Source organism: Lathamus discolor, chromosome 1 (assembly GCF_037157495.1).
Source record: "Lathamus discolor isolate bLatDis1 chromosome 1, bLatDis1.hap1, whole genome shotgun sequence".
Taxonomy (NCBI): Eukaryota; Metazoa; Chordata; class Aves; order Psittaciformes; family Psittacidae; genus Lathamus; species Lathamus discolor.
In genome coordinates this window covers 34544122-34569359 of record NC_088884.1, presented here as the reverse complement: position 1 = coordinate 34569359, position 25238 = coordinate 34544122, and the positions used below count along the sequence as shown (strand labels likewise).

Sequence of the window (25238 nt, the reverse complement as noted above, 5' to 3'; positions counted from 1 at the left end):
TCTGTCTAACAACATTTGTCCAGATGTTTCTATATCCATACCGAGCCTTCTGACAACATCCTCATGTGCATTTTAAGAATGACAAACATCATATTCAAAATGGACAATAAAACATGCCTGGGTAAATTTAGTGCATTTCTTTCCTTAGTTAAATGACTGAAACATCTGTCATTTTATCCTGTCAGTTAAATGGCATTTCAGTCCTTTTTGTTCTTTAATAACTGTAGTTCTAGTGTTTATCTTCTTTGCTGCATTTTGATAGTTGAAAGACTTCAGTGAAATGGACTGCTAAAATTCAGTGTTTTTCAGGTTATTTTAAATAGCAGTTTGTATTTTGAACAATTGCTCGGAAATATGCAGCTTCAAAATCTTGATACATGAAATAATTACATGCTACAAGGAACTCTGGCTTCTCTGAAACTTAAGTATGCATCTTAAGCACCTGAAAACTTTTGGTTTCTTTTTTCTTCTTTTCTTTCCTTCTCAAGATGTTGGAACAGTTCTTAAAGTGGTTTCAATTCCTAAGGAGACTTGGCATGAATTAGAAGAAGTCTTGCTGGAAGAAATGACAGTGTTTCGGGTAAGTGCAGCTAAATTTCAAGTGTCAGGTTATAGATTTCTCTGTGGACAGCTGCAAACTAAACTTCTTGCAGTCTAGCCAAGGAATAGCCTGGCATACTCCTCTAATTAGCTTGTCATTTAGAGACCCAGACACTAGTCAAAATAAACCTTGAAACTTCCAGTGCTAGCTGGAATTTAATGATAAAAGAAACAGCATTCTGGGTTCTTGTTTTGTGATTTTTAAAGTAAATTAGTATCTCTGAATCTTAGAGCTGTTCCATGCTTTAGTTAAATATGTATCTGTGCAAGTCTGGGAATAATGCCTGTCTGTTTTCTCCCAGGGTTATGCAATACACAAATTTCATAGTTGCATCAACTCTTAACACTATTCAGACTATGAGCATAATGTAACTAGGAAGATAATTTAAGGAAAACAGTGATCTGCACATATTTCTTATGCCTAATAATCTTGGAAACACAGGGTTTGTGTTTCCATGACTTTAGGGTCTCATTTTCATGGCTTGACACAAGACACCGTAAACACCCCCTAATCTTTAGTACCTTTTTGTGAAAATCAATCTCTTCTATTTTTCCTGTCTGAGCCACCTAAAAAATAAGGCATCCCATAGGCACTCCTGCAAGTCAAGGCTGAGCAAAACTTTCAAACACTTTCCAGACAGAACCCAGGGATCTCTTGTGTTTTGTACACAACAATGAATCATTTACATTCCCCACGTTACTCTTTTTGTCAGTGCCGTTTTATGGCACCATTTCACAGGCTTCAGGCTTTTGGGGTGTTGATACCTACCTGGGAATATGACGTTAATTTGACAGTGTGAAGGTGATGCTTGCATGCTTGGAGAGTCCCGTGTCCTGTGGTCTCACTCTAGATGTTCTGACAAGGACTTTGCCTCCAGACTGCCCCAGGGGCCCAGCCGCCAGGTCCTCATCACACTCACTTGCCATTCCTTTACCTTTAGTTTCTGAACAGACACAACATATCTAAACAGAGTTTGTATATCTTTTCATTATTATTTTCAATATTATTTTTATGCTTTTCTTATGTGCAGTCTTGCCTTAACTGACATCAATCTCACACAAAAAGCACTGGTTTGGGTTCAAGATACTGCTGAAAAATAGGTATCTGTTTCTGCAATCCATGGAGGGTTTGAGGACAGAAATGTAAGGTTTCTTCTTCCTGATTGCTGCTGGGTTTAGGGCTTCTTGTTGTTCTTCTAAGAGAAAAATAAAGTAGAAACTATGAAGAGATAATGAGACAAGTAATTTGTGGCTCCCAGCTTTTTTTCTTTTCTTATACATGCAAACGTTATTATATTAATGAAGGGTAATTTGGCAGTTGTTGGTAATGTATGAGTCTCTTCCCCAAATCAAGTAGAATTGCCAAGCTAAAGGAGATCAGAGAAATCTATAAGGGAAAGAAAATAAATGGAGTGAAAGCTTTATTTCAGAAAGGCTTTACAGAAATAGCATGGTTAATGCTGAATTCAAATCTGGTATTTTACTTTACATGTGTATTTGCTCATTACACAAAAAGATTTTGGTGTTCTGATTTACTTGAATGCTCATTTATCTTCTTTGGCATGTATTTAAGCCTTAAAGAGGGCATTAATGTACTTCAGTGGAGTAAGCAGCATTTGTGTGCATAAGATACTGATCTTTCAATAGGGAATTTGCAACAGATTTTACATGTACCTTAAGCAAATGTAAATTTTCCTAATATACTAAAGTGTTTATGTGTATCATAAACAATGTGTTTTGATGCTTAAACTGCAATGTGCTGAATACAGTACCTTTATAATTCCGCAAAACAGTCTTCCATATCTGTTACATTGATAACAAATGCCTCTTTTAACCCCATTTGTGCCATATTTCTCTGAACAGCTGAGCAAACAAACTAGTGAATTCAATTTTCCTTCAAATGTTACACTTAATTGATGCTTTCTAATATAAGTTCTATTAACCCATTTGTAAAGGCAAGTCCACATGCTTAACATCTACTGACCCATATCAAATTCTTTCAGGATAAGCAAACTGAAAGCTACACAAGTGTAAATGATTAATAAGGACTTTATTAATGTACATAACCAAAAGTATGATGTGTGGTATCAATAGCAGATTTTTAGATTGAATAAAGTTCATAGTGTTGACATGCTCGCTTTGTAACTGAATTATGCCACTTTTACTCTCAGGATTAAAATCCATTCAAGCAGCTGGGACAAAAAGGTGTAACAGTCCTTTAATCAGATCTAAATATACTTGTTTTTTTAAATATTTCCTACAGCTTCTCATATAAGAAAGTAGGTATTGGTTTGACAGCTGCCTGCTAAGATAATTATGCGTAGACTTAGCTAGGAGAACAGTAACTCTCCTAGTGACCCATTTGGTTGATTAAATAATGGGTGTTCCAGGGTGCAAATAACCTCTTTCCTGTTATGGTTTTGTGCTCCGCAAATACAAGTAACTTCTTAGTACGTAAATGGTGTAGTCCAGTCAACAGGATTATACTTGGGACAAAGGCTTGCTCTTATGAATAAAATTTTGTACAAGTGGGTTTTTCACCTTGATATGGTTAAAACGTGTTGCTTATTTCAGTTTTACCACTTTTAATATATAGTGTCTATGTATTTTGTTACAACCACTATTAATTTCCTATTACCTGGTAGGTTCTTTAAATGTAGTCTTAATACAAAGTGTAGTAATTAATTTTAAGATGTGAAATTAGTGACAAAGTAATCATAATGAAACTGTAATAATCATGGAAAATGGTCTGTCCACAATCAACAAAACAATCAAAGATGCACCTGGATATGTACATCCATTCTAATTCACTCTAGAGCTAGAAAATATTCCACTGCCAAAGACAACAAGAAATGCTGTTACTAAGGAGTGTCTAGTTTAATTTCAGTTTCTAGGTTAGGCAAATAACATTCTAGCAGAACTGTTATGTTTATAAAGCTCATTTTATATTTTAACTCTTTTTTTTTTTTCTTTCCCCTAGGAACCCACTGTTATTTCAGCAATGAAGATTTCCACAAAACAGGTACTATGTGCACAAACTTTAAATCACTTTTAAATATTTATTGGTCTCTGTCTTTTAGAGACAGTAACTTGGCAGTCAGTAGAGACATATTAATTACAGCAGCAGCATCACATCCCTTTACATAAACATCACTAGTTTCTCAGGAAAATGTGACATGCAGAGAAAGTCTAGTTCATGTTACTTACTGGTAAGGTGGAAAGTAAACACAAACTAACCAGCTGTCTGGATGCTCTCAATTAAAAAAATAACAAGTTCCACGTTATGGAATGTTCTCCTGACAGAAAAATTGTTCAGGAGTGGCCAGAATTGGTCCCTTGTTTTAATGGGACTAATTCTGTAGCAATAGTCTAGTACAAAATGCAGATAGTGGAAGCAAAGACTGGAAATTAGATGTTCTACTGTCTTTCTGTCCGATGCCCATTACATTCCTCTGGGTTCACCATTCGACTTTAACAAAGAGGGTAGATCTGATTTAGTCCAAGTTTTCCATGGTATTTCCATTCAGTGACATGGTTAAGATAGGGGTTCTTGACTCCAGAATTTATATTTCCTACTTTCTGTTGAGTGCACTAGTAACTAACTTCTGAAAGAAATGTATTATAGCCTTCACTGTAGACTGGATCATAACAAAAATGAACTGGACTTCTTGATGGATGGAAATAAAGTTTTGTCAGATTTACAGTAAAAGTGATTTCTGAGCAATTGCAGGCAATTATTCTTAGACTTGTTTGTGAAGCAGCTGGTGAGTTATGTAGTCATGCAAAGAACATTGTGTTGCAGTCCAGGAGTGAAGTGGGTATTAGCAGCATGTATTCCAGTTCTGCCTAGAATTAGGTAGAGGGATTCCAGCCACTATCAATTCCTGTCTCAGAAGTCTTAGACTTAAAATTTAGTGTCAAGTTTAACACAATAAAACTTTGGCATCATTTTTCATATTTGTGTTGATTTGGAGCCTAATTCAGCAAATACGGGCAACTTGTTCACACTCATTAATTTCATCATTAAAGTTGTTGCCAGTAAAGAGGATATTTGGTATTACTTTGAGGACTGGGGCACTAAAAATTGTGTATGTTGTAAATAAGGTTTAGTTAATTCTTCTACCTCATGCTATACATTATTAAACAGAAGTTGAATTCATTCGTAACAGACAGAGCCCAATATTATGTTTGAAGTGCTGCATATCTAACTCAGAAACCACTGTATTTAGAAAAGTTGTCTGAAAACATTCATGTGTTTGACAGAAAACATTTTGTTTTGGGACACTTTTCTAACACAGTTTACCACCTAAAACAACAAAAATGGCAGGACAAAAACATGTACTGTTGAATACTGGGATATTTAAAAACAACCCTGTCAACATGTATATATGTTCACATCATACCAAAATGCTCTGCTTTGGATTATTTTTATAAGTCCATTCCCTTAAAACAGCTAGTCATATTTAATAACGGACTGTGCATTTTCACACAACTTCTTTAAAGCAGCTTTAGTTATTCAGGAGAGATTACAATTTTCCCTGTATCTTTTGAAAACAAATTTATACTGCTAAAATTGTCTAAAACTAAAAAAGAGCATAAACCATAAGATATTCAGGCAGAGTTAAGCTCATGAAAATTCAACCAGCCTTAGGCTAAAAATGACAGAATCATGATACATTATGACAAACCTTTGGCACTGTCTCTGTATCAAATAAGTGTATGGCAACATGTTTCCATTTTATATTTCTGATTTTAAAATACTGTAGTTTTATAATGCAAACACTTTACTCATTGTGTTCTGATAAGTAGGGCTTTTTTCATATAAACAGTATGATAATTCTATGCATTGTAGAAAGCATGAGGATGAAATACAAACAGTAAAACCACCATGTCCTACTGAATAACTTTAAAGCAATCACTTCATTTGATTTTTTTCACTAACAATTCTTTAATGGTACTGGGAGTTTCTCCTCATTTTTGAATGTTCTACTATGCTGGTTGTTCAAAGGTACCTATTTTACCATTGTGCCAATGTGATGTTAGAAATGACTCTTCATCCTAAACACCAAAATCTACAAATTCTTCAGGAGTGGGACTTAGCTTAAGTTTTAAATTAAATTTAAATTTAAATTCTCTGTGAGAATTTGACCTTTGAGTGAGAGTGACTTTGAGCAAGGAAATTTAGGCTTTATGTGCAAGACTAAGCCTCGATACAGTCTTTCTCAATTCTACTGTCTTTAACTCTCAGGAATTATATTCCTCCTAATTGTGTTCAGAGCCCTAGGCTTGTGTAACCTCATCGCTTAAACAACTTAAGCATGGTTAGCGATAGACACAGACCTTCAGAGGACAGCATCCCAGAGCCACCGTAACACCCTGCAGCTGCCTAAATTCACAGTTCTGAGTGAGTCAGGCTTGCCAGGAGCCCCTGGCTACCATTCAGTCGTGAGGCTGTCAAGTGGGGCTCTGTGATTTAAAAGTACGGAAGCAAGCAAGGGTCAGGCCTGGCTTTCGAAGTGACTTCTTTTTGAGCAAACTCTTATCTTTTTCTCAAGGTCAGGACTGTGATCCTCTTTTTCAAAAAGCTATTGGATTTCTGGAAAGCTGGGAGGGGGGTGGAAACTAAGAGATGCTTAGCTGGTACAGGCCAGATTTTTGACTAGTGAACAGCTATGAAGAGCTTTTTTAATTCCTCCATAAGATTCTCAAAGGCAAGGCAGAGACCTTCAGAAAAGCCTCAGTGACTACTTCTACAGTATTTTTCACAAAGTACTGAATTTTATTCAGAGATGGCCATTTCTGTCCATAGTGAGCATATAGAAAGGTCCAGCTCAAAATGGATTTGTCACTTAAACAGCCCCCTGAACTATTCTGCACCAGTTACTTTTCAAGACATAAAATTAGTTAAACAGGATTTGAATCTTATGCTCCCTAAAATTCCATTTAAAATTCTGATTTTTTTCTTTTTAAGCTGTACATTTTTCATCTCTTTTTTTTTTCAATTGCAAATGGAAAAATTTTGTTTATCTCTTTGACTTCAAGAGAAAGGCTGCATTTTGGGCAGCACCATGGGGCAAACTGAAACCACTGGGTTGCTTAAAACATTAAGTCTCCTCTCCTATAGATTTTCTGTAGTTCTGATACTTCTGCAAGACTTTTTAAAGGACAGCTTTCCCACACACACACTCCACTTTGATCCGATAATCAGCTGATTTATTGAATTGACAACCTCTTGGGAAAGACTCTTTACACAACAGGCAGTTTGACTGTGTATGGCAAAGTAAGGTCAGTGATGCAAATCATTCTGTTACTGTTTTCTGAATTTCATAATGCCTGGATTCATATATTACTAGTGTCCGGAATAATGCTCACCAGCTGGAGTCTAAAACTGGAATCAGAAGAGCAACAAAGAGGGCAGCAGCCCTCAGGCTGTGCAGCACCTGAAACTCATGCTGTAGTTCACTGACTGAACTTTATGAACTTATCTACGAGGAACAGAGTCTTGAAGTAACCCTATTTGGCCTCACAGGTTTTTTTAGCTTGTGTGTTTCTGGCCATTTTTTAATTCTAAAGACGTTTATTAGAAATCAGGGAGGCTTTTTTTGACGAAATTAAATTGGTTACAGAGGTATGTAGGAAACCCTCACACAATTCTTCTTTATTTTCCCACATGCATTCTCTGGGTTGATTTTTATATTAGCTGCACCACACATTGCTACATGCCTATAGAGATATTAATGCCCCAATTACATAGGGCTCAGATCAATACCATCTGGACATTTAAGATACTTAACTGAAGCTCTCATTTAACCTACGCTGCTTCCATAATCAGTAAAGAGAAAAGGCATCCCTTGAGAAATGGTTAGGTCACCTAAGATTTGAATTGCTGCTCGTTTTTACTGCAGAACGTACCCCTAAGCTGGGTACTTGATTAAGTGACTTAAGTTAGAGAGAATCAGCTTATCATGTCTGCCGCCTATCATCTGCTTCTCAAGGATACAATACTATCTGGGGACTGGTATGTACAATCAAGGCTTTGTGTAGAGCTCTGTGTGGTCAGAGATTTTTGCCCAGGGAATGTGGTTTTACAACCCAGCTATGGCACTGTAATAGATGGAAGCAGCTGCTTAGAAGGGACTTAGTTTTTAATTTATCAGTAAATTTTCCTTTGGGTACTGTCTTTGTCATATTTTCCTTGAGAAAATACTGGTGTTTATGTAAATGCATGAGACATCTCTGTTAAATTCATGTGTCTGTATAAATTACAAACTTTTGTCACTGAAAGAAGTAAACCCAACACCTTTTATAAGTGTTTTTGGTTTTGCTGTTTCCTGCTATCTAGTGCTCATCATTTCTAGTAGGTAGGTGAGCTCAACCAACTTCCATCCCTGAATTCCTTGGAGATAGTACCTGTGGATCATCACAGTGCAGGAGATTAAGAATTTTGATAATATTTCTTGAGATCCTATTTTTCACACCGTGTTTTGCAAGAAAGGAAAACAAATACAAATATGTATTTTCCTGGCGGGACTGCTTGAATTGGGACTATAAAAGGAAATGTACTAATTACTCCACCATGGGTGATCGGTGACAAAGTGTAAGCTTTTGATAGCAGAATGACAGTGTTTCCAAAACAGGTGGATTATACCATTTAATTTTTGTTTATTTATATTGTTTTGCCAATTCTTGCCTCTCAGAGGGAACTAAATATTTACTTACTACACTCACACTTGTTTTCTTTGTGAATTAGCGCCAAGCTGAAATATCTCTGGACATCCATGTGGGATCAGTAGTTCAGTTTCCTTATGTCCCTTTGAAAACCAGCTTCTCCAATGGACCACGTGAATTTGGTATCAGAGAGGAAATTGAGAGAGAGAAGATAATCTGTTGTGATGCCATACAAAGCTGTCATTCATGTTGCATGTATGGTTTTTTATTTGTTTCATGGCTTCTCTCTGCATTTGAGCTACGTATTCCTCTCACCATATTTTAATCAAAAATAAATTAAGCCATTTCCCCTGATTAAAGTTATGCTTCAGTTAGAGTATTTGACCTATATAAAAGAGTATAAAGCATCACAATTATCAGACATGCGAAGAAGTACATGTGTGGCAGCGCTTATAAGCTGAAATATCTTAGCATCAGTCTGACATAATTTACTTTAGTTTCCTCACACAAATCAAAGTCATATATAGGAAATTTATGTTAAAGTTGTTTTTCTTCAAATTCAAAAGCATATTCTCCATTGTGTTCTGTCACTGCAGTGCTTTTCTAAGGCAGGGATCTGAATACAAAAAAAAAAATGGAAGAGTACTTTACTCTTTGTAATTGTTTGGAGAAGCTACCGAAAGCTTCATACAAAAATCAGCGGTTTTTCTATTTACTTTTTTTTATCCTGTGGACAATTCTCATTCCTTTAGTGTATGTCAGGATCATGGTCCTTTATTGTCACTGTAATGGTCCTAACATCTAACTTTTTTATGCTTTTCTAGGAAAAAGCTGGTAATTTGCAATTCTTAATTTTTTATTTTATTTTTTTTAACTTTTATAACAGCAACAGCTCTACATTGGCTCAGCCACTGGAGTTTCACAGCTTCCTTTACACCGCTGTGATGTGTATGGAAAAGCATGTGCTGAGTGTTGCCTTGCAAGAGACCCTTACTGTGCCTGGGATGGTTCATCTTGCTCACGTTACTTCCCCACTGCTAAGAGGTAGGGACAGTTTCAGATGTCTGCATGGTTTGCTATTTGTCTTAACTGATGGTCTCAATATGACCAGAGGGCTTTGGAGATTTTTCACAGGATGGTTAACTGGAGCTCTTTCTTTTCCAAAGAAAACATAGTTGTGGGAGTTACAAGCAATATGAAGTCTTGGTTGATTTAAAGAGAACACTACTACTTCTTGGGTTGGTTTAAAAAGCTGTTGTAAGAAAACGTTCAGAAGAGAGTTGTCTCTGAAATGGATTCATGACTTTGCATTTAGTAATAAACAGCAAAAAAGAAAAAAAAAATCTCTAACACTAGGACTGATTGCTCAAGTAAATTACCCTGCATTTTCATGAATTCTAATTCAAAGGAAATACAAAGTGTTAGGACATGAGTGGAAGGTTATTTTTCTAGTGGTATGTGACATTGTTTATACAAAAGTATAACTTGTTTATGTTTATGTGTGTCTAAGTGCTGCAAGAGTAGAACAACCACTATTTTAGATTCACTCTGCACTCAGGATTTGCAGTGCAAAGGTCAAGGTAAGACTGCATAAGTGAAAAGTATAATTGTAATAAAAAATTTAGGAGTCCTATTTGCCTGATTTGAAGGTTTCAAATAATATTTTCTTTGCCTGCCCTTATCTCCAGAATTCTTTATCTCAGAGTATATAAGGTGAACAGCTCTTAGCTACTGAGGTAGAAATTGGGAATAACTGACTAGATAGATACTCACTTTCAAATCAGAACAGACATTAATGTAATGTTGTGTTTCCCGTAATAAATTGGCTAAAATCATAAAAAAGTATTCTCATAAAATCGAATGTGCCAAACATCTTCCACTTATGAAGAAACAAGGAATCCAAGGGTTTGTATACATAAGGGTTTATATACATAAAATTAATCGTAGCAAATACTTAGTTGAGAATGTCAGGACTCCAAATTCCAGATTTGGATTGGTTGCTGCAGGAGATGAATTGTGGTAAAGGGTGGGAAGTAGCATTTTTTGTCACAGACTTTTCAGATGGAGGGGATTAAAATTTCAAGGTTTGCATTACAATGTATCCTAAACAAATACTGTAGACAAAAGAAAAAGCTGCTTATGGAACATCAGGTTCTATTTTTGCACCAGGAAGCAGAGTTAATCTGACACAAGCTTTTGAGAAATTCTTTAGAAAAGTATTAAAAAGGAGAAACTAAACCCATCCCAGAAGAAGAGCTGGTCAGATTTTCTCAGCTGCATGGGCTAAATTCAAATTTGTGGTGGGAGCATGGCAGTTTTTCTGGAGGAGAGGAGAGCAAAAGAAAGGAGAGGGAACAGTGAGGTTTTGAAGGAGAGTCTAAGAGATTGATTTGGTCTGAATGTTTTAAGGGTTAGAAGTCAATATGTTTAAGTACTGCCTCTGAGTCAATGGAGACAGTAAGGTCAGGAATCACCAAATCACTCTTCTCTGCTACTTCCCATCTAATCTTTACCTCCTAACTTCATCCATTCTCAGCATTCACTAGCACCCATTCGTGCTCCCAGCTCATCTCAAGACCCATAGAGCACATCATTCTGCCATTCATCACTGACACTGACAGAAGAAATACGACTGTCTTTTCCTTATCCATCTCTGCAACCTATTGAGGAACACAGGAGATCAGTGTTGCCATCAGGGGTAAAGGGACTTAAGGGGCAGGGTTACTAGGGCTAAACTGGGTTGCAGAATACCAGGAAAAATCTTGGGGTGCAGAATTTACACATCTTGAGGCCACTATGAAAGAAAAAGGCTGGGATCCTGACAAAGTGCTCAGAAAAAGCCGATGTCCTTCCTTAGAGCACCCCATTTTACCCTTGGCAACAGCAGAAAAAAGGTCTGTGTTACTGGGTGAGAGGATCCTCTGTTTACCTGATACCTGCTGTACCCACTGCCTGAAGGCAGGATTGAATGCATCTATGACAAAATCAGCATTACTGGAAACAGCTTAAATGGCAACATTTTCCTAATAATGAATCCTTGTAATTTTAGGCTCCAGAAATATTGAGAAAGTTGAGTCCTGAGGCAATTGCACAGATGCTTTACTAACAGTTGGTTCTGGGGTTTTGCTTTTTTATTTTTTCCCTTTCTTTTTTAAGAAGGGAGATTTTATGAGCTATGATTTTAATTTACTTTTCTTTCTTTGTGTATTTTACAAGCCTAAATGACAGTTCAGAGCTCCTGTAGTGTGACCACTTAACTTTACCCCATGCAGATGTGTTCTGGTTCATATTTCATAAATCACTGTGTTGATACAATGGTGAAATGTGCGACATTTTCCTGAGATTCTAAGTAAACATCTCTTCCAAACTCCATTGACAGCAGTACGAGTCTTTCCACATCTTTTCTACAAATATCCTATAAATATGCTGTGTTTCAAAATTTAGGAAAGAGTAACAAAATTTTATGTTTTCTTATGTCTTGGGTCTGGTTTTATTCATTGGTAATGTGAAGATGATATGTGAAATTAGGATTAGTACATTTTTTAATCATGCATAAATTAACAGCAGATTCCTTTTTTCTGAAGCATGCTAAGATATCCTAATTCGTAAGTTTAGTGATGTTTGATTCAGAAAGAAGTCTTAAATGCACATTCTGATTCTTTTTTGCCTTAAAAAAACCCTGTTGCCATACTTCACATGACTGATTTCAGGTTTAACTTTTCAGTACTTTTCACTAGAAGAAAAAGTACTGTTAAAATCCTTCAGCCAAGAGGAGTTTGCTGTGCAGTTGAGGGGGCCTCTGTGAGAACTCTCAGTATGTGCTGATGCTGGGCTGTTAGTGAGTCTGCAAATCGGGCTAGTGAACAGAAGAGAGATGATCTCTGTGCTGCAGAACAATGGCTTTTTAAAAATGTGGGTTGTTGTCACAAGGGAGTGACCAATCGCGCTTTTTACAAGGCTACTTGACTTTTGCATATCCCTTGCTGGATACCATAATCTGAAATCACAGCATTGTTCAGCAGCCTAATCCTCTTTGTTCTCCTCCAATTTTGCAAGCCCTCAGGCTTTCTCCGATTCCTAAAGTAAAGTGCTCACACTTGAAACACATCTTTGTTTGCCTTGTTCTTTTTTTTTTTTAATATGAAACGCTTTTCTCTGGCTCAACTGAATTTTGTGTCACAGCTATTTAAATAAAAATAGGAGCAGACAAAGAGACAACAAAACATGCAAAGTAATACTGTATTAAAAGGCTTCTTTCTGCTAATTACAACATTTTTTGGCACAGATCAATGTTTTCCAAAAGAGCCAGTGGAAATCAAAGTGGGGAAAGAATATACTATGTTAAATGGACATACAATAAAAACTAGAATCCAGATTCAAGCTACAAAGGGGAATAAATGACATTTCAAAATCTTCCTATCCAAGTGTTTTATTCTGTTTATTCTAAAGACAAAGCTATTTGCAAAAGTTTTAGAAAAGGTTTTATCAGAAATTTTTCAGTGAGATCTGTAGTGCCTGAAATTATCTATGTATTTTAATTTAGATTTTGTACAAAAATACAGCACTTTGACTTTTTTTTCAAAGCCATCCATCCTAACATTTCATTTGTATAAAAGATGTCATAATACTTACAGTATTCTGTGCTTTCAGAAAAGCTCTAGTTTCTTCATGATTGATCGATGATGCATTGATGCATGTTCAACTGTATTGTTAATACTTTGATCCTTTAGTTCCTGTATCTATGAATTAAGTAACGATTTTGTGATCAATGTTGCCAAGATAGTTAAAATAAACTTTGTAGGCTCAGTGCAAGATATATGCATTTACCAGTTTCTGAAGAATTTACTTTCAATTGTAAAGGCTGATTCTACAAACCATGATAATGCATTGAATATAGGAGGAACAACATGATTTCCTTGCTAGTTCTGTTTAGGTGCACTTGTGACCTATGTAATTTCATATATGTTCCATTTGTTGCTCTTTAGTCATGGCAAATGTGAATGCTGACCACTGAGGAGGTAACTAACAGTTTTCAACTATGATATTTACAGACGTACTAGACGACAAGACATCCGAAATGGGGACCCACTTACGCACTGCTCAGACCTGCAGCATCATGGTGAGTTATGGGTAGTACTCAAGTGCAACTGTTTGTATGAAATTTACAGACTGTGCATGAATAAAGTAGGAAGCACATGAAAGATCTGTGAAATGATCTTGAACACCTGCAAAAGATGCATATAATACATCATTATCCCAATTTAAATTGTTTACAATAGCCTGGATCAGACACTAGAGACTGAGTGGGAGGGTGGAGTGTGCTGTTTGTTTTCCCTCAGATTAACAGTTTTAAGCATTTTAATTTTTTCTGCTTTGCTCACCTTATAATAGCATACCATCAGGCTAGGCATATTACGTCAGAAAAGAGTCATATCTCCTTCAGAACAGCAAGATGTACACGTTGCTTCACATAGTTTGTATAGGATGATAATCAAACACATAATTAACTACCTTGGCTAAATATGGAATGGTCTTTGTTTTAGGAGCCACACTAGAAGCCCTTAAGAGCAACCTATTCCTTCTAGGAGGCCTGTCCCGTGTGCTTTCAGCATGGGTTTTCTTTGACGTCTTCTAGTTTTGCTTTTTGTTGACTGTGTAATTTTCACAGTGCATTGACCAGATCTTCCTTTCTTGATTGTTTGGCTGATAAAATTCTTACAGTTTCTAATTTGTTGCCAAAGTCTTCAGATGATCTTAGCTCAGAAAGTGAAAAATGTCCATTTTGCTCTAAATGAAGAGAACACTTAGGCAATGCTTCCCTCTGCTGGAAAAAAATGATTACTCGCATTTGTGGTACATTTATAATAACAGTTAAACCACTGGACATAAAATTAGAGATATTTCAAAATCCTTGAGTCCTTCTAGTCCTTGTAATAGCAAGAATGATATATAGTCCAAAGTTGTACATTTGTGTCAGCTATAATTCATTACTACTAAGTTTCAGTAGTAGTTTTTTCTATCTTCCTTTTAATCATTTGAAACTCACAGCCTAACATTACTACAGCTTCTCTTTTTACTTCTTGATTGTCAAACTCAGGTCAAGCTACTCGAAGGGGTAAAAGGATTGTAAAAGTGCATGAACAGACAATAATCAATATGTAGTCATCATGTTTTGAGAACTCATGAATGCAAAACTAGTTTAGATTTTAGCTAGTCAATGTGGACTAGCAGAATTTCCAGTTGCATGATATCTACTAATGCTTATACAGTGCACATGAGACCATTGGGGCTGAGATGACATGTTCAAGTCCCAAGTAGATAAATTTCATCAGGCACTAAATGTGGATTTTATTACCAACAGAAGCATATTTTAGCTTTATCTTTTTACTATCTGGGCATTTTACTCATGTGGCTGGGGTTTTTTTTAAACGGTCTCTTGGCCTTGCTAGCTGTGCTTTATACAACTGTAGGTCTGTTCTTTATCTTCATAGACAAGGAAAGGATTTCAGAACACTTGTTTTTTGTATCTTCCCATATTTGGTAAACATATTTGTCTGAAAAGATATCTTCTATCCAAAGGAAAGAGAGTAATCCAGCACAGTTATTTCATGACAACCATCATGAGAACTCAAGGTCAGGAAAAACCTATTACATGCTAAACACCCAATCACAAGGAACTTTAATACAGCTTTGTCAAAATGAGCAGAGCAATTATGAGACAAGGTATCACTGGAAATTTTACTTACCAGTGAAATGAAGACAGGGTGATTAGAAGAGTCAGTAACTTTCCAACATACTGAGGGAATGCAGTTCTAGGTCCTAGACTTCAAGGATGCACTGTCAAAATACTTAAAGGAATGTTTTAAACTGTTCTTGAGTGAAATTTTCTCTAAATCAATCCTTAGTTGTAAATCTGTAAAATTTTCCGTATTTAGTTGTCATTTACACACGATCATGTATTGTACAGAGAGCTGCATGACCCATAAACTTCCTATGCCAACTTATGCTGAGGTTTTTTGTTCGATATGACTATTGGTTTTCTGGGCAACAGATGAAGAATTGGGTTTGTCTGTAGCCAAAAAATAAGCTCCATCAGTCATTTACTACTTGTCTACACATTTCTTTGAAGCAACTGCCAGTTAATTCTCTATGTGAACTAGGAAAAATGAGAAAAAATAATTACCTGTAACGTATATTTCAAGGCATTGCAGGAACTTACTTCAATAGCAGTCTGAAGCAATAGAGCTTTTAATAACTCTTAGGTAGCTCTTTCAGTTGTCCTTTTATACAAATTATAATTAGTATTAAATTACTACACACCAACATTAGAGGGAGCTGAGGATCCTTAGCTGTATCATAGATGTTAGGGCAGACACCTATATGTCAACTAAAGACCAATTCTTTTTTAAAATGTAACATATTAGTGATATTAAGAAATTGAGTTTTGGGGTTTTTTAAGAATTTGTAAAAATGAGGCACTTTTTTTTTAGGTGATTTATATTAGGGCAAGCTCAAAGAATAACTGAATTTAACTGTATAGTGACATTCATTCATCTGCAAAGCAATCTTCATATAAGTATTTAGGCTTTCATGCTTCTTCGGTTATGTCAGAAATTATGCATTTAAAGGATATTTATCAGGGTAGTAAACTGATACTGCTGTTGGGTTCATTTTGGGAATTGCAACTCTCAGACAGGATTTTGGGTTGAATTTCATAACCAACTTCATGACTTCTATAATTTTCTAAGTCCTCCAGCTGCTCTTCTGAACTTCCCAGACTTTCATTCTTCCTTCTAGCCTCTTCAGTGTCTCCCTCAGTCCCAGAGCTGTGCTCTGATCCTGTGATTATTCCATCACTCTACTTACTTTCTTGCACTCCGCGTGCTCAATATTACATTAACTTTATAGACATTTCTGGACCTGCCTTCTGTTCCCTTAAGTCATGGAAATGAAATTTAAAGGATCACCTAAATCCTTTCTCATTGCACGACTGTCACCCATACTATCTCTTCTGAAGCTATGAGAAAATTTAAAGCGGGCTTGTGCCACTTTCCATGGTGACCTGTAACACACTAAAATGCCATGGACCAGTTCCAAGAAAACACTCAGAAATTTTAAATAGCATCAGAGCACCCACCTTCAAGGTAACTTCCATGAAAACTTGTGACTAGCTTCTTGGAAGGTACCTAAATATTCCTGCAGAAGCTTCTATAGATACTTAATAATATGCTACCATTCATGGGCAGTAGGACCTTTGCTAAAGAAATGTCTATTTTTGTCCTTTCTACTGATATTTATGATCTAGAAGACAGTCTCCTTGGATCTAATGAGACCAGTGTTACATGTGCTATGCTCCTGTATAAATAATACAGTCAAGTGGTGTTTAAAGGTTTTAAAGCTGTTTAAAACTTAAACAGGGGAAGTTTAGATTGGATATGAGGAGGAAGTTCTTTACTGTAAGGGTGGGGAAGCACTGGAATGGGTTGCCCAGGGAAGTTATGAATGCTCCATCCCTGGCGGTGTTCTAGGCCAGGCTGGACAGAGCCTTGGGTGACATTGTTTAGTTGAGGTGTCCCTGCCCATGCAGGGGGGTTGGAACTAGGTGATCTTAAGGTCCTTTCTAACCCTCACTATTCTATGATTCTATGGTGCTGCAAGCTACTTAATGAATAACCTGCTGGTTAAATTAGCTATTCAGGATGTGGGAGTAAAGGGCTCAAAGTCCACTTAGGTTTAGGAGATTGACTTAGTAGCTCTTCTTCCAATAGAAGTATTTGCTCTTGTTGAAGCCGGGCCATTCTGCAACCATGATTCATAAAGGCTGGGAGAGAGGAACTGAAAAAGAGCATGCATCCTAGGGTGAAATCCCTATGTTTCCATCCTTTATTGTAGAAGCTTGTAAATCTCTTTTTCACACAAACACATCACTGGAGCAGTAACATGTGCCCCAGTCTATAAAAGGGGATATTTCCTACTGAATGTCTTATGCTGCAGCCCTACATGTGCTCTCTGTTGTAGATCCCAGTTCAGATAGCAAACGGCTTATTCTTGTCTATGTGAGGATCTTTGGCTGCCTGCTCAGCCGTGTGAATTTGCTTCCTGAATTAGAGTGCCTAACTTGAAACAGAATAAGTCAGGACATCAGTCAGGCATTCACAGTATTGATTCTGGACCCATTAGTTATCAACCAATAATTTCCATTTCCAGTCTTCATCTTATTACTTCTAGTTATATTCAGTTAACATCTTACATAATTTGAGTTTCTCTGTTTCACTGACACAGATTCACCTCTGTTCTATCTCAGACCTTACCACTGGTACCCCCACTACATTCTCTTGCAGCTGTGCTACCCTTCTCTTGCTTCTTTGCTTCCTAATTCCCTCCTCCATTGCTCGCAGTCTTCCTGGCCCAAAGCTGCACTGACATTCTTCATAGGGATGTGGTTTCTGAGAGCTGTCATAAAAGTTGTTTCACTTAGCTGTTTATATAGCACCCCACGTACTTGCTGGAAAGGTTCAGAATCCAGCAGAGGAAAGCAAGCTAACCCACTCCCTATTTTTGCATTGTTAATAGGCCATTTGATGTTTCCTTACTGAGAACTGGGCAAGCACCAGCTCCTCTTCTGTCCCCCATCCCTTCTCCGATCCTCTGTCAGGGCTGCAAGTCATTATGGAAAGACATGTGATTGTTCAACATAAAGCAGGAGCTCAATTTTGTTTTTACTTTTGGCTCAGTCATTTAGCAAACAGCCTGTGTTTGCTAAATGATGTGGCCAATACGATAAAGGCACAGTGAAAGCAAATAAAACTTGACAAAGGATTTCTTTAAAAGGATTTTAATTAGACATCACTTTGCAGTTAAAGCATATCAAAAGAAGTTCCTTAAAGATTGCCAGTGCTAAAGATCAGAAGTGGAAAATGGAAAGAATGACAAATAATGGCAAAGAGACAGGAAACCCTGTGAGATCAACAAAACGTTAAATAACTTACCAACCCCTTCCTCCCCATTTACTCTCTAGGATTATAGTACTGTTGCCACTTAAGTCCATAACAGCATTTTTAAGAGCTAAGGTGGAGAGTTGAAACATGATGCCTTACCGTCTCTGCGGTATTGGAGAAGAATCAAATGCCATATAAGTCCTGTAGCTATGTGATATTTCCAGCCAGTTGATGAATATCTTGAAATATTGTTGTTACAAAAGGAAGTAATTTATTTAACTTTCTTTTTCCCCTCCCATAATGTCTGGGTTATTAAGCTTATTACATTTCCATGAATTATATCGGTATGAGAGGAAATAATTAATTGAAGATCATTTCCCCCAAAACATTATTCCTGGTCATTAACAGCTTCAGCAAACTGCAGTGCCGTATAATCTAAACACATTATACTACTTTTAAATAGCCTCATGTTTTATTACTTTGCTCTAAAGTATTATGATCATAGAGCCCAGGAGGCATCATTACAAACATTCTGCAGCTACACTCTGAGTTTTCTTACTGCATAGAGTTTGCTATTAAAAATTCTTGTCATGTCCTGGATGTTTTCCTTGATGAATAATAATGAGGTTTACACAAAATTTCACAATGAAATTGAGATGTTAACAGCTGTTGGGATTTAGAATACAAAAATAATTAAAAAATATAAATACCAGGGATCTTTACAAAGAGTGATGTTGATAGAGATTTTCCAAATGGCATACTGATATGGGGAGGTTTTCTTGTTAAAGTTTCTATCATTAAATACCTTAAGGAAACCCAATTTCTAAACACACATTCACTTAGCAATACAGATTTGTGTTCCCTGGTAATTTTAATTTTTTTTTTCTTTGCTTTACAGATAACCCAAGTGGTCAGACCCTGGAGGAAAAGATTATCTATGGGGTAGAGAACAGCAGCACTTTTCTTGAGTGCAGTCCGAAGTCTCAGCGTGCCGTAGTCTACTGGCAATTCCAGAAGCAAAATGATGACCGCAAAGAAGAGGTATTGTAACAAAAATAAAGAGAAGCAACTAGTCCTCTTCACACATATCTTAAGAGAATAACCTTTTCTGGTAGGTAGGGAGATCACGTTAGGAAATAATACCTTTTTTGTTGCATTAAAGTATTTGCAAATATACCCAAACAACTCTGAAACTGTTTGTTGGGGCTTTTTTTTAAGCATGTACTAAATCCTCAGTTACATTAGCAGCTTTAGGTGCTTTTGCTGTTTGCTTTGCATGAGTAGTAAATTATTTAGAATTTATTCTTGGTGGTGACAGCAGCAAGCAGGTTTGTGCCTTTTCTGTGTGCAGCAACCTGTGCACACAAAGAATGAAACTATAGTCTAGATATTAGTTAATTCAGGAAAATAAAGTATTTTTGACAGCTACTTGTTTGAATATTAAAATTTTGAGATTTAATCCTTATAGTTTCTTTGTAAATTCTCCACTTACGCAGAAACTGCTTCTATGCAGTAAGGAACAGTAGGAAGACAGAAAACCTTTGCTACAAATATATCTAGGTTTAACTAAAAGATAATAATAAACGTGGCTTCAGTAATACAGCCGAATGCATCTATGTTGACTCTGCTGATGACAGGCTTGAATCTTTTATAATCTTAACAGCAAATCCATCCGACAGAGTTGATACAGATCTTCAGCAGCACTAAGGATTTAGGAGTAAATTCTTAACCCCTTGAACTCTTTGCAGTACATCAATAGTCTTTCCAGCATATTTAAGACTTCCATAACTACATGTGGCTGGCAAGGAGCTTCCGTTCATGTTGCTTTGGGGATTTTTGGCACTGTTTTACCAGCTGAAAGGAGCAGTACTAAGGTACTAGCATGGTTAGAGGATAATGTTGCACATCTGTGAAAGATAACTATTGAAATTACCATTTTTTTCCAATACAGATAAAAGTGGATGATCGCATGATCCGGACAGAACAGGGCCTACTGCTACGAAGTCTTCAACAGAGGGATTCTGGTACCTATTTTTGTCATGCTGTGGAGCATGGCTTCATGCAAACTTTGCTCAAAGTGACCCTGGAAGTAATTGATACTGATCACCTGGAAGAGCTGCTCCATAAAGAAGAAGATGGTGATGCTTCCAAGACCAAGGATGCTACCAATAGCATGACCCCCAGTCAAAAGATCTGGTATAGAGACTTCATGCAGTTAATCAATCACCCCAATCTCAACACAATGGATGAGTTCTGTGAGCAGGTTTGGAAAAGAGACCGCAAACAACGCCGGCAAAAGCCTGCCAATGCGCAGGTGAATACAAATAAATGGAAGCACCTACAAGAGAATAAAAAAGGTAGGAACAGGAGGACCCATGAATTTGAGAGGGCACCACGGAGTGTCTGAGCTGCATTACCTCTAGGAACCTTATCCAAGTAGAAACTTCTATAGACAGATAACTGGAAAAAAAATGCAATATTCATGAACTTTTTCATGGCATTATGTGGATGTTTACAAGAGTGGAAAGTCCAAACAATTTCCACCAGGTTTAAATAAAATCCATTTCTAATTTTCCTAGTAAGTAAGTCCTTCCTCGCTACTCTGATTCTAAGACCAGAAAGACCAGAGTTTCAAGGATGATAACTCACCAGGACCTAGCTTACTGCTCAGAAAATTCTGCAAGTGTTCAGCAGGCAAGTTTTGCTTTCTGTTTTGCTTGAGATATAAACAAAATGCTGTATTTCATGCTGTCATCTTAAAGAAAAGAAAAACAACCCCCACCTTTCATCATCAGCACTACCATTTCTAGACTTACACATAAAACTGCATGAACTCATTAAGCTGATGAACGTCTAAACACATGATTGGACACAAGGATTTTGTTCTTGTTTTGTCTACCAGTTCTCCTGTTTATATGTACTAGAAGAGGAAAAACAATACTGAATGAAATTGTTTGTGGAAATCTGAACAGCATAAGCCATCCATCATCTGGAAGAACAAAAAAATGTGGAGTACACTGGCCTACTACTGATGACTTCCTTCAGCTTTGATCTAAAGATGTATTTTATTAAAACTATAATTTAAATATACCATGAAAAATATGCAGCAAACATTAGCTCTTTTCTAAAATAGATTAGACTTTTTGTCTTAGAAATATTGTACTTTCTAATTACTGGTTTAGAGGGAAAAAAAAAAAAAAGACAACTTCCAATTATGAGCTGCTTTACTCTTTTGTTTGGAAAATCTTCCAGGGGAGCTAGTCACAGTGCAGTTAACCTCCTCCCCTCTCAGTAATCTGTATGACATGTAACTTCAAAACAATTTTAAAACTAAGCTATTTTAACATGGAAGTCGCTGTATAGCATTTAAGTCTTCTGCATTCTTTTTTTTTTCTAAGTATGGTATTTGAAATGATTCAACTTGTAAAATGCCTTGCTATTAATTGAACCAATGAAAAGGAGAGCATTGATTTTCAGTTGTACATTTTTTTTTCTTACTAAAAGAAGAAAATAGCATTAAAATACCCTCCACTAATTATACTCTTGCTTTCTTGGTTCGTAAATATTTGTGAATGCTAATATTTAAATATTGTGGCTCATAGACTGTCGTATATCCACGAGCAAAGCTCATATTCTGTTTAAGGAGTATTTTTTTCCCACCTCAGTGGTAGAAATGTGTCTACATTACTGTGCTCCATTCTTTATATGTGCCAGATCACCCAAATGCTAAGACCCAGCACTAGGCCACATAAATAGTAACCTCAAAGCTAGCTCTCTGTTTTAGATCTAAGGGACAGTTTCATCTGTGGGCAGTCTGCTGCAGTAGTAAATTGGTGAAGTTCAGCTAAAGGACTAGTTTCTACTAACAGATAATTTGGTCCTGCACTTCTGTCTTATTCTATATACAGGAGAGCAAGAGGGTAAAACAGACAATGTACTTGCACCGTAAATGTCAGCTTAGGGTTATTAAGTAGTGGATATATTCACCTCAGCACAGATGTGCCTTTGGTCCCCAGTTCTATGGTGTCCAGTTCTTTTGAGATCATCTTTCTCCAGCCTCCCGTATTTTATCTTGGTAAAGTCCATAAATGACATAATTTCAAGTAATGTAATTGTGGGGAAAATTACTAGAGCAAAGTCCTTAGTTTGCTAAAGGAGCTCTTATATAAAAGTGTGTCTGTATTGATGACTGATCTGCTTTGTTGTTATTCACTCCAGATTATTTAACTTGTCAATCACTACACTATCAGTCTAATCAGATATAACACAACTGCTGCGACAGCTTCTCTCACAACACATCCCAGTCTCCTTTCCTCTTACTAATTCAAGTATCCTTCTGATGGATCCTTGGCTTCTTGACTCCTTAGTGATTGGATTTTCATTAACGACTCAGTCACTTTAGCCCCCTTTGAATCTTTTGCAGGAGATGAACTTGCAAGTTTGTTTGTCATTTAATTCTTTAGCAAAAAAACCAAAAGTCATTGAATAGCCCAGGTCAAGTCTGTGAGGCCATGATTTAGGAAAGCATATGGGAATTTAGTTTTAAAGCAACTTTAAGTCTCTCTTATGTTTAACTTGACTCCTGTGAAATTTAATAAACTATTAAATTCCCATGCTTTCATGATGTGCTGAGTAGGGATGAATTAAAACAGTTCAGCTATGGGCTTTCCTGTACAGAGTATTAATTTTACAGCTCACTTTATGATTAATTTCTAAGCATTGTTGTCAGTTGAATTATTTAATTGTAATCACAGAACACTCTTTAGCCTTTTGCGTAGATCTGTTGTGTACCATCAAGTCATTAGAATCATCTTTGTTACAAAAGGAAACAGTTTTAATGTGAACCTCAGAGAATGCAGTGGGAAAATACGGATGGATTTCAACAAACCCTAAATGCCTTTGTTTCCTTTTTTGCATATTAATGGATTGCTGTCTAACTTTTTTTTTTTTCTCTACCATGCTCATAGCAACTGGTTCTATAGCAACTTGCTGCAAAAAATCAAACCAAACCCAACCTATTCCACTACCCCTGAAGAAAAACCAGATTCAGTTAAGTCAGGATTCTATTATATGTTTCTCTATGCAGAGAAAGACAATCTATGGGAACAAAATTACAGAAGTTGCAATGTTTTTATCATAACCAATCAATATAATCAATCGATATAATCAGATCTTACAAACTTCAATTCTTACTGACATGAGTATTCTTGTTTATGTCTTCATATTTGCTTATATGAATAAGAAAGCAGAAGATCAAGACAGAAGTGGAAATATTTTATTTTCAGGTTCATATATGGTCAAGTTAAAGCAACATTTAATACTGATGTGAAATTAACTTTTTTCAGAGAACGTAAGTCTGAATGAATTCATGGTTAGACAGAAGCCCTGCAGCTTCAGTAAAATTCACACCCCCATTTGTGTTATTATTGTTTAAAGCAACATAAGGTTTGAAGATAAAGATAAAAATGATATTTCTGTAAATCATTAATGAAACCCTCTAAAGCTCTAATTACAAACTTTAGAAGTAAAAAATTGTGTTTAAGCTGGAGGGAAATAAAGGGTTTAATTTGTAACCGGAAAGATCTATTTTGATTTATTTAAGATATACATTTGCAAGGAACAAATATACATTACATTATTCTTACTCATCTACACTTTGAACTTGCATGGATCACTGAAGATGGGATTTTGTTCAATGGCTCCTAAAAACTGTATGGTTATGTTAAGCTGTAATATCAAACTGAGAAAATGTTCATCATTGCAGAACAGAGTTAAATCTTTATGACCCAATAAAGTCACTATGTAAAAAAATAAAATTAAATTAAATGCATGTGAATGCGCATTTACTGATCCTTTTTATGTATTATTTAGTGAATATCAATGGTATGTGTTTAATAGTTCAGTTTTTGCTACCTACACATTAGCCAAAAGAGATGTAAATATTTTTGACTAGATAAAGAGGTACAGTGTAAAGTACTGTTATCTAGAGGTACTCCGTTTCGGTGTGTTCAGCATAATACTAAAATGCAAGATTTTGGCACACAGGTGATAAGGTAGTTTATTTGCTGTATCAGTTCTAAAGTTATGTGCTTATACTTTAAGCGCATTCCTTACTGGGTAGTAAATAATTCTACTTCTGTATTTATCACTTCAATTCAGATGGGAACTAGAAAACTGGAGAGAAAAAAGTGTAATGAAACTGCTGCTGTAAATTATTTCTTTTAGCATGTATTCAGTTGTTAAATAAACATTTCTTCCAAATATTTGAAGTTCGCTGTCTTGGCTGTTTACATGGAACTGTGCCCTGTAACTTTCATGAGCATATGGAGTGCATTGTTGCCAATATAATGCTGTCAATGTATATGAGCTCCATTTACCGGGCCAGAAGGGTTGCTATTTTTATTAATGGTGTTTATTGTTTCTTTTTGAAGACTACTAACTAATAATGCCTGAAACGAAAGCTACAAACTGATCTTCAGCCTATCTTTTGCCACAACTATGTGGGTTTGTGAAGATAAAGCCATGCATATGCACCCCACACATACTCTGCCCATGCACCAAACTGTAAATCAGCCTGGAAGCCATGCGAATGTTAGCAAGTTGCTGTACCTGCTGGAACTTACTCTGTGTGATGCTAATAGCTTAGTACAGCCATGCTGCTTCCTTTTGGAAACTGACTTGCACAGACAACAAGTAGAATAAATCAGGTACCTTCTGTTACCAAAATACCTTCGTATCCTTAGGTAAACTTACCAGCTGCTTAGAAGTGCTTAGGGGCTCTATCTAAAAGTAATATGCCATAGCACTAAGCATTGTGCAAACAGCTAATGAGACAAATGCCCTAGAAAGGATGAAGTTTAAGTATACCAGATAAGAAGTGGGGAAAAGAAAGTATCATTACTTCCATTTGCCACATACACAATTGAACAACAAGTAGCATTTAACTATCACTAATTGATTCAAATTTGCCCATGTTCATTCCTGTACAGCAAGGATAGAGATGTCCAGTTCGAAAGGATGTTGTAAGAATAT

At 36.4% G+C, this 25238-nt stretch overlaps 1 protein-coding gene across 1 annotated transcript in view; it reads left to right on the top strand.

Annotated features, from left to right (window-relative positions):
- Positions 1-24469, top strand: part of SEMA3A (semaphorin 3A) — a 174029-nt gene extending 149560 nt beyond the window's left edge. Inside the window, exons 12-17 of the mRNA XM_065667262.1 lie at positions 489-580; positions 3581-3622; positions 9155-9312; positions 13320-13387; positions 19105-19247; positions 20158-24469. Of these exons, the coding sequence (XP_065523334.1) occupies positions 489-580; positions 3581-3622; positions 9155-9312; positions 13320-13387; positions 19105-19247; positions 20158-20613 (959 nt within the window). The 3' untranslated portion in view covers positions 20614-24469. The remainder of the gene's footprint in view (positions 1-488; positions 581-3580; positions 3623-9154; positions 9313-13319; positions 13388-19104; positions 19248-20157) is intronic.
- Positions 24470-25238: the final 769 nt, after the last annotated feature.